The 15456-nt window shown below is 51.0% G+C and overlaps 3 protein-coding genes across 3 annotated transcripts; 2 read left to right on the forward strand and 1 right to left on the reverse strand.

The window, feature by feature from the left end:
• Nucleotides 1–9758: 9758 nt before the first annotated feature.
• On the forward strand, nt 9759–11547 carry N7539_002342 (uncharacterized protein; the record flags this gene model as incomplete). The annotated part of the gene is made up of 4 exons (XM_056931945.1): nt 9759–10215; nt 10406–10445; nt 10499–10970; nt 10996–11547. 4 exons carry the CDS (start codon nt 9759–9761, stop codon nt 11545–11547), a joined length of 1521 nt encoding a protein of 506 aa, XP_056791904.1.
• Nucleotides 11548–12529: 982 nt separating this feature from the next.
• Nucleotides 12530–13567, forward strand: N7539_002343 (T2 family ribonuclease; the record flags this gene model as incomplete). The annotated part of the gene is made up of 4 exons (XM_056931946.1): nt 12530–12759; nt 12865–13159; nt 13246–13441; nt 13521–13567. 4 exons carry the CDS (start codon nt 12530–12532, stop codon nt 13565–13567), a joined length of 768 nt encoding a protein of 255 aa, XP_056791905.1.
• Nucleotides 13568–14227: 660 nt separating this feature from the next.
• On the reverse strand, nt 14228–15397 carry swc5 (putative Swr1p complex component (Swc5); the record flags this gene model as incomplete). The annotated part of the gene is made up of 3 exons (XM_056931947.1): nt 14228–14757; nt 14802–14986; nt 15051–15397. 3 exons carry the CDS (start codon nt 15395–15397, stop codon nt 14228–14230), a joined length of 1062 nt encoding a protein of 353 aa, XP_056791906.1.
• Between the last annotated feature and the right edge of the window lie 59 nt (nt 15398–15456).

Here is a 15456-nt window from a genome sequence, read left to right on the forward strand (position 1 = left end):
GTACTGTTCTAGCCCGCTCGAGTGGCCGTGTCGAGATTGTGATAGGCAGCAATAGGCCACGCAAGTTGAATGTTGGGTAGGAACGTTCCATGCGGATGAAACTTAGGACGCATGTACCACTACTCCTACCGGGTGTAAACTTCAGTGCCCTGTTGTGTCTATGACTTTCAAACTGTAAAGACAAGCGCGAGACAGTACGGGGACAGTGAGGTACTACACATCCTAACAGTAACTAGTAGTAACTTTTCAGGTACTACGGTACGAAGTGGAACTCTCCCGCCTGTCTCGCCTGTCACCCTACCCGAGACTGGAGGCTGATAAGCAAGCCCTAACTCTGGAGGTAATGCGCCTCTCGCACCCCCGGCTCAGAATCAGTGGCGGAAAAGTCTTGTCCACTTTCGAGAACTCAAAGCAAAGGTGATCGATCTCAATTTCACCCCGGCCCAGTCCCTATTTGGGGGGGGGGGGGGACTGGACAGACTTGGGGTCGGGGGTTTCGGGGGTTTCGGGGGTCGCTGCGACAGGTCAGACATCAGACACTTGCGCCAAAGCTAAACACTTCTCCGTCTTTCCATCCTTTTGCCGGATGAACTGCCTCTGAGCGGTGGCCGTTTTACTTGGACCAGTTTCAGTGGAATCTTCTGCTGGGTCAGCTCCGGTCGGGCCTGGTCGGTGGAGCCTGGAAGTCTGTCAGAGATCTGCACTAGTGCGAAGCGGACAAGCCACATCCCGGTCGTTTGTTTGTTGGGGGAAGAGAGCTGAGAGCATCGTACCGTCGGATGCCGCTACTACTACAGAGGACAGATCAGGTAGAAGCTTTCGAGATCACTGTGTACAGTACACTGCACAGTGCCCCAAAGGGTAGCGAGAAACATGCCATAGCTCGGGTGGATAGACTTGCACAGGCTCGATCCCGTCTTGGCCTGTTCATGGACCACTTTGGCATTGTCCTCCAGACTCTCCCGGCAAAAGGTCCCATTGTCGGAGGCAAATGGAACCCAGTGAACCCACCCATCCGATCGGCTCCCCGGTAGATAGATGATCGACGAGGGGGTCTAATCCCCAAATGACTCTAATGAGGCTGTTGGCAACAATACCCACAATCCTTCAATCCAAGGCAAGCTTGTGATTCGCTTTGCCTCTGTGGTCCAGCGTTGTCCCATCGTCGATTGTACTATACTGCGCAATACACATTCCACCTTCTTCAATCCGCCAGCAGTCATTGGACGGGTACAACAGGCCCCTCGGTACGGTACTTCTGAGCGCGACAAGACGTTCCCCGCCCCGGAAGATCGAGGCCCTGCTGCCGAGCTGGACGCTGTGAACTATTTGCTCCCCCATCTCCGCATCACACCTCTTCGTCACTGACAAATGAGTACTTTGGGGAGAAAAAGCCCCGGTCCTACGTGTGTGGGTCTGCATGAAAGGACTGGAATGTTGAGGGTGGATATATTGTACAGTAGTAGACACTCGACACTTAAGAAGAGTAAGCTAGGGCGGAAGGTCTTTTCCTGAGCCTGTCCACGCCGCTCGGAAGTGACAGTTTTTATGATGAGGGAAGCGAGATCGGGCGATGCGAGCCGCAATCACTTCTTCACCTACCGTATACAGGAGTATGCGCCTCCGGGATTTCAAGCCATCTGTATGCAAAGAATCTCATTAGAATCATTGGAATGCGGACCGACCTTAAGACTCACCTCCTCACCCGACCTGGATCCGTACTAGTAGGCTTCCGCTCAGGGGCGAGAGGGAAAACCACTGAAGTGACTTTTCATGGTCGAGGATGAGTCGGGGACCTGCATCTGATCTCATACCAGGAACGCTGTGACCCATCCGTCACTATTACCACTGTACCATGGGCCTCTTTGGGAAGCTTTCCCACCGAAGAACTTTAACTTGGGGAGTTCGATGAATCAAGTCAGAGAGAGTGATGTGGGAGTCAGGTTACCTGTACAGGTGTACTTGTGAGTTGGCGGAATGCTGGGCCAAAAAACCCCAAGCATCCATCGAAGTGCCACAGTCCGCTCCTCCCCATCGACCAGACATCCCCACATCGAACTTTATTCCCCTCTGGCCGAATGGGTTGCGTGGCTAGTGAAGTGCCAGCTCGGTGCATTGGCGGGCGACTGGACTTGGATCGGCGGTGCCGAATCGTGTACATTCAGTCATCTCCCTCGAGCTTTCTCGATCTCACCCACGTAGACTCTGACAATCAGTGGCAAAAAGATCTGAAACTTGCGTGCCTGTCATGTAATGATGCTCACTGTGTGAGGCGAATTGTTTCCGAGATGAGATCGACAGCCGGTCTCGTGCTTTTTGTATTACGATCAGCTCTTGACCGGAATGGTGGGGGTACAGGCACTCACAGAAGGCGAGTACACCATTATTGTACCTTGGTGCAGGACTAGGTCACTACCTAAGATAAGGTATTATGGTTGTGTTACTACTATGCTACTACTCTACTAGTAGTCCAGTACGGGTGGTACTTTCGGGATGTCTCCCGGAACGATGCACGCCAATTAGAGAGGCGTCTTTCGGCGCGGAGAGGGGCGACTGCTGGCGGATCACCGATCGCACTCCCAGGCTGGACCTTGGCCAACTCCCTCTTGACACGCCAAGGGTGAGTGCCATGAACCTTCTCAAAGCACCGATAAGCTCTTCAGATTGAACGGGCGGTGCTCCATCCAGCAATCAATGGTCCAGGTACTCTGGCGAGTCGCGACAGTGGTGAGACCCGGGACACACAAAGAGCCTCTCGAGTCCGATGGCCTTGGAATTAGTTCCCTCACTCGACATAAGAGATCAGGCTCACTGACCAGGCGAAAATAGACAGTTTGACTGACTGACTACTGCTATGCTGTAAGAGGCATGTCAGGAAGGTCCCGTCGTATAGAGCACATGACTCGGCCGACGCCACTGGCTGTGTTGACTGTTGAGTGATCCTGCACGACAATTTTACCATGTCCCCGATATCCAGGCCAATTTCCAACCCCTTCACGTGAATGCAATGCAGCTCTCCATTCTATTGCCATGGCAGGGACTGAAGTTCTAGAGGTCCAAGATTCTGGCTACCACGAGGAACTAGGCTGCAGAATTAGAAAGGGCCCTGGAACTAATTCCAAAATTTAATCTAAACCCCCATGCTGCAGTCGTTGGTCCTTGCTAGATAGTAGTTCATTCAATGAACTTCATTGAAGACGAACCTGCGTATGCACTAGAAGATTGAGATGGGCTGTCTAGAACTCCGTCCCCCATGACTCCTCAGCCAAACAAAGCCACTCCATCGTGGGCGGCAAGTCGTACAATCCCTACTGGACAAGTATGATTGGCGAGAGTTGAATCTATATCAATTTTCCGTGATCTCTTTCTATGAATCAGTGACAAGTTCATAGAATAGACGTACGTGGTTCCTTTGAAACTTGTGATCCCGGATGAGGTACTATTCTTCCTGGTGTACCGCACCATGCTCGGCGCCGCTCTGACAGTCGCAAGGGCCCACCAAGCTTGACGATCACTCTCTCGCCCCTAGTTGGCAGTTCTAGACCCCTGCATTGCACAGGGGTAGCAGACTCCCATTGATCTCATCTGAATCCACTTCCAAGCTTCAAATCTCGTGTTCACTTGAAGTGGAGGTGGATTTTGAACCGGGCGGTAGCTTGACTCTGCGATGAGACTACTGTATGCCATACGGCAAGATATCAGATGAGCGAAGTAACGGCCAAGGTAAGAAAGAAGAGACAATAGATTGGACAATTATGGGTGGACTTAACTTGAATGTAATGAGGACCAAAGCGGGCGAGGCCATGGCTTCCGGCGGGGGTACTGACGGTGCCAAGTGCTTGGTACCTCCCACAGTCTTACTATACATTTGGGTAGTACCACTAACGCGCCGGTACTTATGGGCATGATAATCGCGTTTTTGTATTCATCCTTGCCTGTCAAAGCCGTGTATTTAAGATCTTGAGCAGTACCACCTACAGGGGATTAACAATTCTAATCATTATCAACTTTATTGATAACCCAACATCATGAAAGCAATAACACCTGAATGGACGTCTAATCCAGGAACTCACAAGGGCAGGCTTAGGTCCTTGAACGGGATCCACCCAGGTACCCGAAGGTCGTAGATCTAACGTCGGTAATACTCCAGTTACCCAAAACTTTATTGAACCACTAGAGGTAACACTTGCAGTGGCGCAATGCCTGTGACTAAGGTGTTTTTTTCTTCTTTTTTTTTCCATTTTTTTCCCTTTTTCTTCCATTTTCTTCGCTGGTGAGAAGTGGGTGACCAGGTGGTCGGAGCATGAGCTATCCAGCGATGCAATCCAGATGCTTCTCAGAACCCTGTCGATTTACACTGAGGTCCATGTGTCTGTGTGAGTTGTTCAGATCCGACTCCACATTACTGGGCGTGGATAGTCGTAGGCTTTGTAGTTTGTACCACCGAGCTTCGCCGGGGCACCTACTTCAAAGTTTATTTCATGGCACACTCAAAGTGATATCACAAAACTCACAAAGTGAGTATTTTCCAAAGAGGGAGATAGCACTAAGTACATGCCAAGGCCGCTCAACCCATGGTACACACTATACAATACACACTCGCGCCTTAGCTGGAAAACAAAGGTCATAATGTTCATGCGGCTGAGAAGATTCATTGAAGTCTATCTCGGTCAGCCCCAGATAAACCGAGACCTTCGTGAACATATGACTTCCGTCCATTAAGGTCTACTTCGGTGCCGAGTAGGACCTTGGAGCGGTCGAGCATTCTTGGGCCTCACCATCACGTAAGATTTACGGGGCTGCACGAATAGCTGGGTTCATTTTGCCCATTCTGTCTGACTCGACTGTACAGCATTGTGTGTTTTGTGTTTTGTGCACTGACCCTGCATGTCTGGATTCTCGAAATGACCGAGTCAAGTCAGTCTTCCAAACACCTGGGACCGGACTTTCGGTGAGGACAATGCTGGAAACCGTCAAACATACTGAATGTGGGGTATGACAGCACGACCCGGCCATGTTGCGGTGTCTATGATTCTGGCGCTTGTTCTCCGACCGGACCACATACCTAGTAGTAGGCCAGTAGTCACTGGAAATAGAATACTGGGGGTTTTCAGCCATTAAAGGTAGCAAACCTACAAATGAAAAAGCAAGTGAGTTACACCCGGCAAACGGTTTTCCGCATCGAGAGCGCCCTTCCGCCGTATCACCTGACAACGTTCAATTTCAATGCAATGCTCTACGCGCAGAAGTCTAGCCATTTCACATACACTTAGTAGCTTTACGCTGGGTATCTGACTACCTCACTTGTTCCTGAGTTTAAAGGCCTACGATAGGCCCTTACCTTTTTTCCCGGGGTCGACTTCATTCGCCACGAAAAGTAAAAATCCGGACCCCTTGCAGAAAGGCGCAGGACTGTACTTCTTGCTGGAATTTGTAGAACCCATTGGCGGAGCCATTACCAATCAAGGGTTTCGTGTACACTGTAGATCCGTGAGGTAAAAGTCCACTTAGTGGCAATTGGAGGACAGTCCTCGGCTTCTCTTAATCATCATTCCAAGGGCTTTGAGTGATTGAATGGATCCTCCTCATATTGACATGCAGGACGGTAAAAGTCCACAACGACCTTGCGTCCTTCTCAATCCCGAGTTCCTGGAAATCCTTTGCACTAGCCAAACTCTATGTTTCTGCCCTACGCTGTAGTTGAATAAGAAGGGTCCTTGGGTCTGTTCAGATGTACGTCTTGGCGATGTGCTTGGTGTTGCTAGGCAGACAGGCGTCTCATGGAGTCGTGAAGCTCGCTCTGTTCATTCCGACCCTCGTGTCACCAGTTACCCCAGGTTTTGTGGTTCTGTTTGAGCGAAACTGGCTCTTTACCTTCACCTCCGCATCATGAACTGGCGAGAGAGTGTCTAGATGGAGAGCAAGGCATCTTTTCATAAACGCAGTACTTCATGTATTGGCCGTCAAAGTAGAGTATCTGTCGGTCGTTGGAAGACTTACGGGATTCTCTTCTTTTTAGTATATGTAATTCAACAACCGTTCCACGGACCTGACAAGCACAGCACAGCATTGTCTGGATCGAGTCCACCTTCTTTCAATGCACATGCCAGTCACTTTCAATAGCTTAGGACAAGAGAAAACCGGTTGCAACTGCAGCAACATCTCACCACCCTGACCCGGATGGCAATTAACAGACTCACCGAGGCGAAGCCACAGTCGGACCATCGGCTCCCGGCCTTGGCTGACCAAGCAACCTTGACCGACCTCAAATGATCGACTGCGCATCTTTCTCCCGCATACTTCACATTCCTTATGCAAGTCTCCCCATCAAGCACGGCAGATTGGGTGGCCAAAGCACCCTTTTTACCCCACACATCTCGAGAGTCTTGTTCGAGTGGGAGAGAGAAAAGAAAAAGCCCCCCCCCCCCCCCCGGTTCTCATTGGACATCTGGTCCAGGATGGTCTGTGTCTGGCGATTTCGACTACCCAGGACATGATCCTGCTTGCTTAGTCTCTAAATCGACGTTGATGTACAATGGGGGTGTCTTGAAATGACCTCATTTCACCATACCCTTGCCTCCGGTCAGAAGGATCCCAGTACCCGATTAGTAGACGCGCAGCGCGCTGCCTAGGACAACCTCCTACAAGGGAGACTTTACAAGGGTCTAGGCATCGCGATGAACAGCACGGTAGCTGTAATTATGCATATTGATCCTTCAGTGAGGGAAACCGCGCATTTTGTGTGAATCTTCAGAACTTGGTGCGCGACTGCAGTGGACCTTGGGAGGTCACCTTGGCGTCGTGCATCTATCGATGCCTGCAGTTGGTCGACCGCGGAAATGGAATGAAAAGAGTCTCTTTAGCCAGAGCGTGACATGAATTTGCTCGGACTGGAACGCGTATGACTCCTTCACTTACTGTCGACCCCGAACTTGGTGGCAATACAGGCGAGCACTCAATGAGATGAAGATCGACCCATGTAGCTCAACCTCCGATTCCTCCGAGGAACATCGATGGTATGACTCCCTGATAACGATGATTGCTAAGGTGATAGGTACATTTAGCAGTGCCATGGCGACAGTCTGTTTTCAACGGTGTTCCAGCTCTTTCCCATCTACATCTCAAATTTACCAGACATCTGTGTTTCTAAAGTCCTTTCAGCTCGGCCTGTCAGATGTCTTGAACTATCATTCTGGTTGCAACTTCCAATGTCTCCTAGCATTCGAGCGCATTGCCTGACAACGGAAGATGCAAATCATCAATCCTAGTGGGGTACATGATCATCTCACCACCCTAAGACTATTCAGCAGATTGCTGGCTATATTCCAGATTGCACCGTCGCCTCGGAGATTTCTACTCTGACAGTCGGGCAGTACCTACGCCAACACGACACGCACTGATCAAGCTTGACTCGAGAAGCTTGGCCCCCCCCCCCCCCGTACGTCCACCCTCGGTTGCACTGAACCCAACAAGCGTAATCTCAACGAGGTAGTTCACAGGCGACCTTGAGCATCTTGCCTTATTGTTCCAGTGAGACTGTCAGCATGGCCATCTATCTCTAACAAATCGTTCCACTTTTTTATATCCTACCAGACCTCCACTCACCTACCCATTCGCACACGGTCCCAGGGCTCGCCTGCCTTCGACATAAGGTTGAACCATGGCAGTCATTCATGAATCAGCTTCAAATCAGATAGATAATGCTGATGGCTCACCTAGGATCTGAGTCGAAAAAAAAAACATCTGCTATCGAAACTTGGAGCCGTTCCCAGGTTTCAAGCCCTCGCTACTTATATGGTCGGGAAATCCTTTTACCTAGTCTCGCCCGGAATATGTGTACCGCTCGGCATCAAGATTGGCGGGGGGCTTCAGCCTTCCCTAACAAATAGAGATGGATGCAATCAAGCCCTCGCGAAGTCATTGAAGTTAGACCCGATTCCGTTATTTGCACTTTCATGTGTTTTTGCTTGGTAGCCATCATCAGCAAGAAAGTCAAGAGAGAGACGACAAGAAAGAGGAGAAGAGAGAGGAGGAGAAGAGGAGAAGGAGGGTGATTTCCATTGACACGTCTCACGGCGAAGAGTAAGTCGCGGTCGAGCTGAATTGAAAGCAAAATCGAACAATGCCTACCCATACATTCTCAGCTTGGCTATGTTAAAACCCGTGATAGCGTCGTCAATCACTATTCTCGATCATACCAGTACCATACCAGTAAAAGGATGTCTGTCCAGATTGTACCTTCACTTGCTGTTCATAAGCGAAGCTCCCAAAATTTGCAGAAAAAGCTCGGTACATGGATTCTAGACCGCGCCGGCAGATTATCATTCATCAGATTCATCGATGCATCGTAGGAGGTACACATAGGTGACAAAGTACGAACAGCTCAGCGATCCATTCTGCATTGAACTGAGACCAGACATAATAATAGACTCGGACTATCCTGTTTCAGACCCCGAGTAATCGATCATCACGGAAACATATGCTGGTCGGACTGACGGAAGCAGCAACGTCTCCTCGACCTACGCATGACACTGATGTGGCTTCCCGTAACGTGGTCGATGTTTTCCAAAGAACTGCAGAAGAGGAAGCAGGCAAGGTTAAAAGAGCCCCCTTTCCGTGTACAATCTTGACAGTTTGCGACTTCGTCGGTCCGATTTCAAATCCGAATATAAGCTTGGCGGCGGAAGAGATGCTGTTGTATGCGAGTTGCCGTGGTCTGAGTCAAAAACAACGAACGAGCAGCTACCAGGTCCATTTGTCCGGGCAGTACCGGGTTCATGTTTTCCTGAATGCTCTTTCGATCCAAGGTTCTGTGGTGTGCGTATGAGGAATTGCTGGAAAGACATGGAAGTTCTTGTTCTCGTGGTTCGGAGCCCAGATCAGAGCTATGATGATGGCGGTCAGAATCATGAACAATTGAGGTCATTGAAGGACGAGATGCGCATTCTCAAGGAACTTCTCGGACTCGAGATGAAAGAGGTTCTACTCTGATGTTAGTGCCCCCTTTGCGGTTTCTCATGATTCCACATCGGCGGAAGATTGGTTGGAAGTGAAGACGTTCTGACAGACAGGAGGTGTCTGTTCACTAAGGAAGCCCCTCGTGAAGACGATTTGCGGAGGGAACTACACCGAGGCAAGAGAAAAAAAAACAGCCTTGTCGTCTCGCCGTGACATGTCCTCGGCAGTTCGCCTCAGATCACGATCTTTGCCCATGGCTGTTCTAGAACAGCTGCTGTGACTCGCCAAATTCGTCGATGGCGGGATTGAATGGCGGACAGATTGTGGCTTGACCCACCAACATTTGGTTCCAGTCTGACAGTGCATATTAGTCCCACTGTTCCAAACACGAGAACAATCGATGAAGATGTTGAAAGCTCGAGAATTTACAGGATCCGCAGATGAAAGGATATATGCGACCGGTAATACCCTCACCGTGCCGAGTGAGGTTGCTGTCTTGGTTGTCTCTGGGGCGAAACCGGGGAACCTGGAGATGTTGACGTCGATAACAACAAAGAAATCAAGGCTGACTGGGACTCGTGAGATGGCGGCTTTGTTAGCGTCTCATCTCGATAAGCCGGCACAATGCCAAGTTCCACGCGGAGGCAGCCAACATAAGCCGCAACCCCTCAAGGACGACCACGCACTGGTCAGACTTCTTCCTTTTTCAAAACACTTCTTCAGTCCACAGAATCTGCGTTTGATAGTCTGGAAAGGCTACCGTCATACATCACCTTCGCGACCGTGACAAACGGTCCAACATGGTTGAGCAACATGCCGACACCGATGAAACTCGACCCCTGCTCGCCGATGAGTCTTCACTGCGAACCCCTGCATGCTCGCAACAGAAGAAGTTCATGATCTTGACCATGTGTGCGATCTTCGTTTTGGCGGCGGAAATTGGCACTTTTGTCTCGCTCGCTCCTGAGACTGCGATCTACGAACGGATCATCTGCCGCAACCAGGGAATACTGTCTGATTCAGTTGATACACCTCTCGTTGGAGTTCCACCGGCGAATCCAAATGACCCTTGCAAATCGGAGTCCGTGCAGGCCGAGCTGGCGCTCATTAAGGGCTACAAGGACATGTTTGAGGTCCTTCCTAGCATTCTACTCTCCCTACCATATGGCGTACTGTCGGATCACTGGGGGCGCAAGCCCGTCCTCTTGTTGGGCATTGTCGGAATTGTACTCGGGGAGATGTGGATTCGTCTGGTTGGTAAGTCGCGGAGAACTCCTTTGCCTGCGAACTCAAATGAAAATTATATTTTGGGCGCACGAAAAACTGATCGACACTCGATCGAACCTGTCCTGTAGCATTTTTCCCAACTGTGTTCCCGCTTCGCTTGATATGGATGAGCGGGCTGTTCAGAATCATCGGCGGGGGGACCAGACACTCGTGACAATAGCGCTCGTTATGGTCGCGGACGTCTTTTCAGAAGAAGAAAGGTAAAGCAGTGAGACACGAGTACTCTCACGAGAAACGCTAACCAGCTCTTCAGAACAACCGCCTTGTTTCGTCTACAATCATGCGCCATTGTCGCCGAGATCTTGGCAACTCCTCTCAGCGCTTGGCTCATGCAGTTTGATTACTGGCTGCCGTATACTCTCGGGTTCTTCATTATCGTTCTCGGATGCACTCCAAGTTTGTTTCTGCCAGATACGCTGCAGGAGGCCAAAGCGAACAAGGCCAGATGGCTTGAAGTAGCAAATGCAGCTTCTGGGGAGACTTGTGACACCGTTCACATTGACGGCAACGTGGCTGATGCCAACATTGAAGCACCCGCCAAACGCTCAGTCTTGCAAGAGTTTGTGGATCAAACTGTCGAGTTCGTTCGCTCAACGCAGTTCATCTGGCGCAACATTAGTGTTCTCCTGATAGTTCTGAGTCTGCTGGTCGCCATGCTCAGTCGATCATCTTCGATTGTGTTGATTCAGTACGTCTCGAAGAGATTCCACTGGAGCATCGCTCGGGTACGTGTTTGTCTTGTCGAAACAGAGGATGTCTGCCAAATTACTGATGACCGAGCAGTCAAGCCTTCTCATCTCGATACGCGGAGTCTTCACCCTGCTCAACTATCTAGTTATCATGCCCGGTGTATCCTTTGCCGCGACGCAGTACCTTAACATGCATGGCGCGCGCCGCGATTATAACATTACACTCGGGAGCGGAATACTCATGGTTCTCGGCTTTGGCCTGATTGGACTCGCACCACTGCCTCCGTTTCTGATTCTTGGAGTGATTACCCTGTCTCTCAGCACAGCCTTTAGCATCACCGCACGCAGTTTGGTGACTAGTCTGGTGGCCCCGGATCATGTGGGGACTCTATATTCCGCGATCACGATTTCTCAGTCCATTGGAATTCTCGTGGCCGGCCCGCTCTTTGCGTACTTGTTCCGGACTGGGTTGCATCTGGGTGGTGGCTGGATGGGACTGCCCTTTGTGCAAGCCGGTCTGCTCTCGTTTATCGCAACGGTGGCCGTGACGTGTGTGCGGGTTCCTTCTCCAACGTGCCCTGCTGTAGAAGAAGAGGAGCACTTGCTACCGTGAGTCAGTGTAGTTGGTGAATCAGGCATATCACCACCAGTACACCAAAGAATGTTCGCACTCGAGTATCACAGCTCAACACTGGATCCCAGCTTCCATTCCCATGTCCCGCCAACGAAAGAATGTGCTTAATACAGCACGTCTTCTGTTCTATCAGGCATATCGGAGTCAATCTTCTTGTATAGAATGAAGATTCGGACATTTGAACAAACCTGATCAGGGCCACTGCGAGATATTTCACCGTAGTAGTTTGACTCGGAGATGCTGCACGCCTAGTCACACCCTCGGTCAGCGTCCTCTCGGCGTCCCTCGTCACTGATTCGCTCTTGAGCGGGTGATCGGCAGCTCCCTTAATCTTGTACAATCGAATCGGTCAAATATCCGCAGCAGACGATGCAACCTCAGCTCGCCCCCATTCTATCCACAAAGTCCCGGAAATACTAGTTTCATTCGCTCAAATTGACAGCCCAGGACTTCCGACGGGGAACCCGCTATCTCATTCAGCCATTGTTAACGGTGATTGGCGATTTCATCAATTTGCCTTCTTTTGCTCCGGTCGGAGTCCCCTCGTCTGTTCGTCAGGCGGGATGGCTTAGCGGGACCAACTCGGCCGCTAGACATCCAGGCAGGCCAATACTAACAACGAGAAGCTGTGAAGAATCCTCCGCCAGGGCAGATAGAGCGCCGCTATCGATCGCTTGGGGACGAATCAGCACAGACTTTGGCAAGCATGTGCTGGTATCAGTCGTGATGGACATCGTTCCTCTCCTGAAGCACCGCTTGCTTTTTGCTCCGGGCCTGCAGATCTAGTCAACGCCGCTGTTTCTTCAGCACTTACGCAAGTGGTGTAGCAGCGGAGAATTTAGGGAGATGCTGTCTAGCCTAGAGACTATTTATACCCCATGTGTTGGCCCTCTCGATTCAAACCGTCATCGACTATCACATCCTCTTCGTGCGCATAGTTTTGCCGATTCAGAACCCAGCAATGTCTCTCTCTCGCTCTGCTCTTCTGGGCCTGGCAACCACCTCGCTGATGACCGGAGTCTCTGCCCAGCTCAAGACATGCAGCAACAGCAACGTTTTCAGCTGCCAGAGTTCGTCCCATGTTCCTTCCTGCTGCTTCAACTATCCTGGTGGAGCTCTCTTACAGACTCAGTTCTGGGACACCAACCCTTCCACCGGTCCTTCTGATTCGTGGACCATCCACGGTCTGTGGTACGTTGAAATATCTTTCTTGTCTTGGATTCCCTCTTATGTCGATTGCGAAACGAATCCCCTAGGTCATGAACGTACTTTATCCAGACACTGATCATTCTCCAGGCCCGACAACTGCGATGGTAGCTATCAATCTAGCTGCGATCCCAGCCGTGCCTACACCAACATCTCCGACATCCTGCTGTCTCAGGGTCGTGATGACCTTCTGTCATACATGCAGAACTACTGGGTCGACATCAACGGCGACAACGAGAACTTCTGGGCCCACGAATGGGGTAGGCACGGTACTTGCATCAACACCATCGACCCCAGCTGCTACAGCAACTACTCTCCCCAGGAGGAAGTCGGCGAGTTTTTCCAGAAGGTCGTCGATCTCTTCAAGGGTCTCGATACTTACAAGGTACGTGAGGAGACAGGACCTTTTCGTGAACCACATTCATGACTGTGCCGACGGCTGACCCATGCCTTTCCCTCCCTCCCGTATAGGCACTCGCAGATGCTGGTATCACCCCTGATGACTCTCAGACATATGCTCTGAGTGATATCCAAGCTGCTCTGACCAGCTTTCATGGCGGTGCCTCGGTCCACCTTGGTTGCTCCAGTGGTAAGCTGAATCAGGTGTGGTACTTTTTCAATGTCGCTGGCAACGCTATCGACGGAAAGTACGAGGCTGTCGACACTTGTAAGTTTAGCTTCAACCGGCAGTACTCTCATTGTTCCCGACGTGGCCTGTCAGATCGAAAACTAATTTTTGGACACAGTGACCAAGTCGAACTGCCCTAGTAACGTTCGCTATGTTCCCAAGTAAATGGTCGCAGAGCTGCGCTTGTCGCGTCTACTTCGAATGGGGGTGGCTAAGGTCTGGATCCCCTCACTGGGATGTGTTGAGTGCATGTGGATGGGAAGATAAGGATGGATTGGTAAAGCCATGCAAGCTGCAAGCACATCATGAAGATTATGATTACATGGATGAATGACCAGCATTTCTCTCATAAACAACTCTCCCTGAGAGACCCAGGATCAAGACAAAGTAAGATAGTGAAGTCAAAGTCTGACTGTCCTGGCAAGACTGCGGCCAGGAAGCAAGAACAGCGCGCACCGTGGTCAAGACGCGTGGTTTTACCAAGCCTCAGCTGTTCTTCGTGTCGGTATTACGACTAATTCGAAAGAAGCACCGCCCACCAGCTCTGCTGCTTAGAGCAGGCTCGGTGTAGAACCAAGATTTGAGGGGACCGACAGGACTTTCTGCATTCGGGTTTTGATATCAGCCTACTGGGCTTTCTCGGGCAGCAAATGCGCGGCCGCGCAGCCTCGCGGCCTCAGAAAATGCCAATTGAATGGTATCAGAATCGTGGGATTGCGGTGTCAGCGAGGAAGGACCTGCGCGGGGCGTGGTCCCGAGCCCGAGCCATTAGTACGGTCAGACTGTCCTTCCCAGTCGTGTAAAGGGAGGGAACGCAGTTGGGGTTCAAGCGATTGTTGGCATGTCCTGGAGACTCAGGCATATAGCTCGCTTAAAAATCCCAGGCCTTTTCAAACTCCCCCTCAGACGAGCTTGACGAGCCTCCTCGTCTCGTTTTGTTTCCACACGACCCAAAAAGTCCATACGGCCAATATAACCCTCCTTGGCCTTGCTGTGGGTACGCAGTTCGTCTTTGATGCCCGCCTTGTCCACATACTGCGCCCAGTCGAGTCGCGACTTTTCCACTGTATTGATCTTGGGACCGGTGGCATCCGCAGTTGCGTCTGTGATTGCTTGTCTTTCCCAGCTCTTCTTGATCGTGTCGGGCGGATTAGGGTCGAATCTCGAGAACTTTCTCAAAGGTCGGCGAAGATCGCGCATGCCCTTTGCCCTATCTCCGTCAAGGACCTCGGTGAATTCCGCATTTTCTCCAGAAAGGAATGCTTTGGCTTCAGCCGAGTCTTTGCGCACAACCTTTTCCTCGGTAATCATTTCACCCGCGAACTTGTAAGTTCGTCTGATCTTGACCATTTGCTCTGCGTGTGTATGTTGAGGGGGGTCGGATCGGGTTGAGGGGCACCCTTGGATGGTGCACGAGTGTGGCGCCCTGAAGGAATCGCTGCTGGCGCTGTCTCTTCTTTTTGATCCTCCGACGGCTGGCTGACGCCCGCTTGATTATCGAGAGTATTCATTTGCGCCCAGAGGGCGTCGACGTCAACTGTTGCGCCGTCAATTCGGGCGAGGGGTTTTCGTTCTTCTTCCTGTCTGTATCACGAATCAGCTGCCATGTCTTTGAAATTTCAGCCTTGATCTTGAGAATATTACCCACATGTGCTTCTTCATCGCGCGAGTCCGTACAAACCCCCATGTCCCTGTCTCTTCATCCTCACCGACCTCATATTCCTGGTCATTGACCCTCGTCTTCCCCGGTTGACCACCCCCTTCCCGGGCTTTCTGTATCGTAATCTCATCGCCAGAGTCTAGCTCTGCGTCCACAACATCCTGGCTTTTCTCAGTCCTGCGTTTCTTTTTCGCCGGCTCGTTGGAGTCCTCGTCGTCGGAGGACAATTCGGACTCGTCTTGCGCTGCGTCGAGCTGAAAGTCTTCATCCTCAGCTGACTCGTACGGCTCGTCATCGAGATCAAGCGCGGTCGTCGTATTGATGTCAGCGCACATCTTGTGTCACTCCAACACGCTTTTCTGGCTAGTGGAAGACCATCGATAAAGAGGCGAAA

This window comes from Penicillium diatomitis, assembly GCF_028827545.1.
Source record: "Penicillium diatomitis strain IBT 30728 chromosome Unknown utg000003l_segment0_segment0, whole genome shotgun sequence".
Lineage (NCBI taxonomy): Eukaryota > Fungi > Ascomycota > Eurotiomycetes > Eurotiales > Aspergillaceae > Penicillium > Penicillium diatomitis.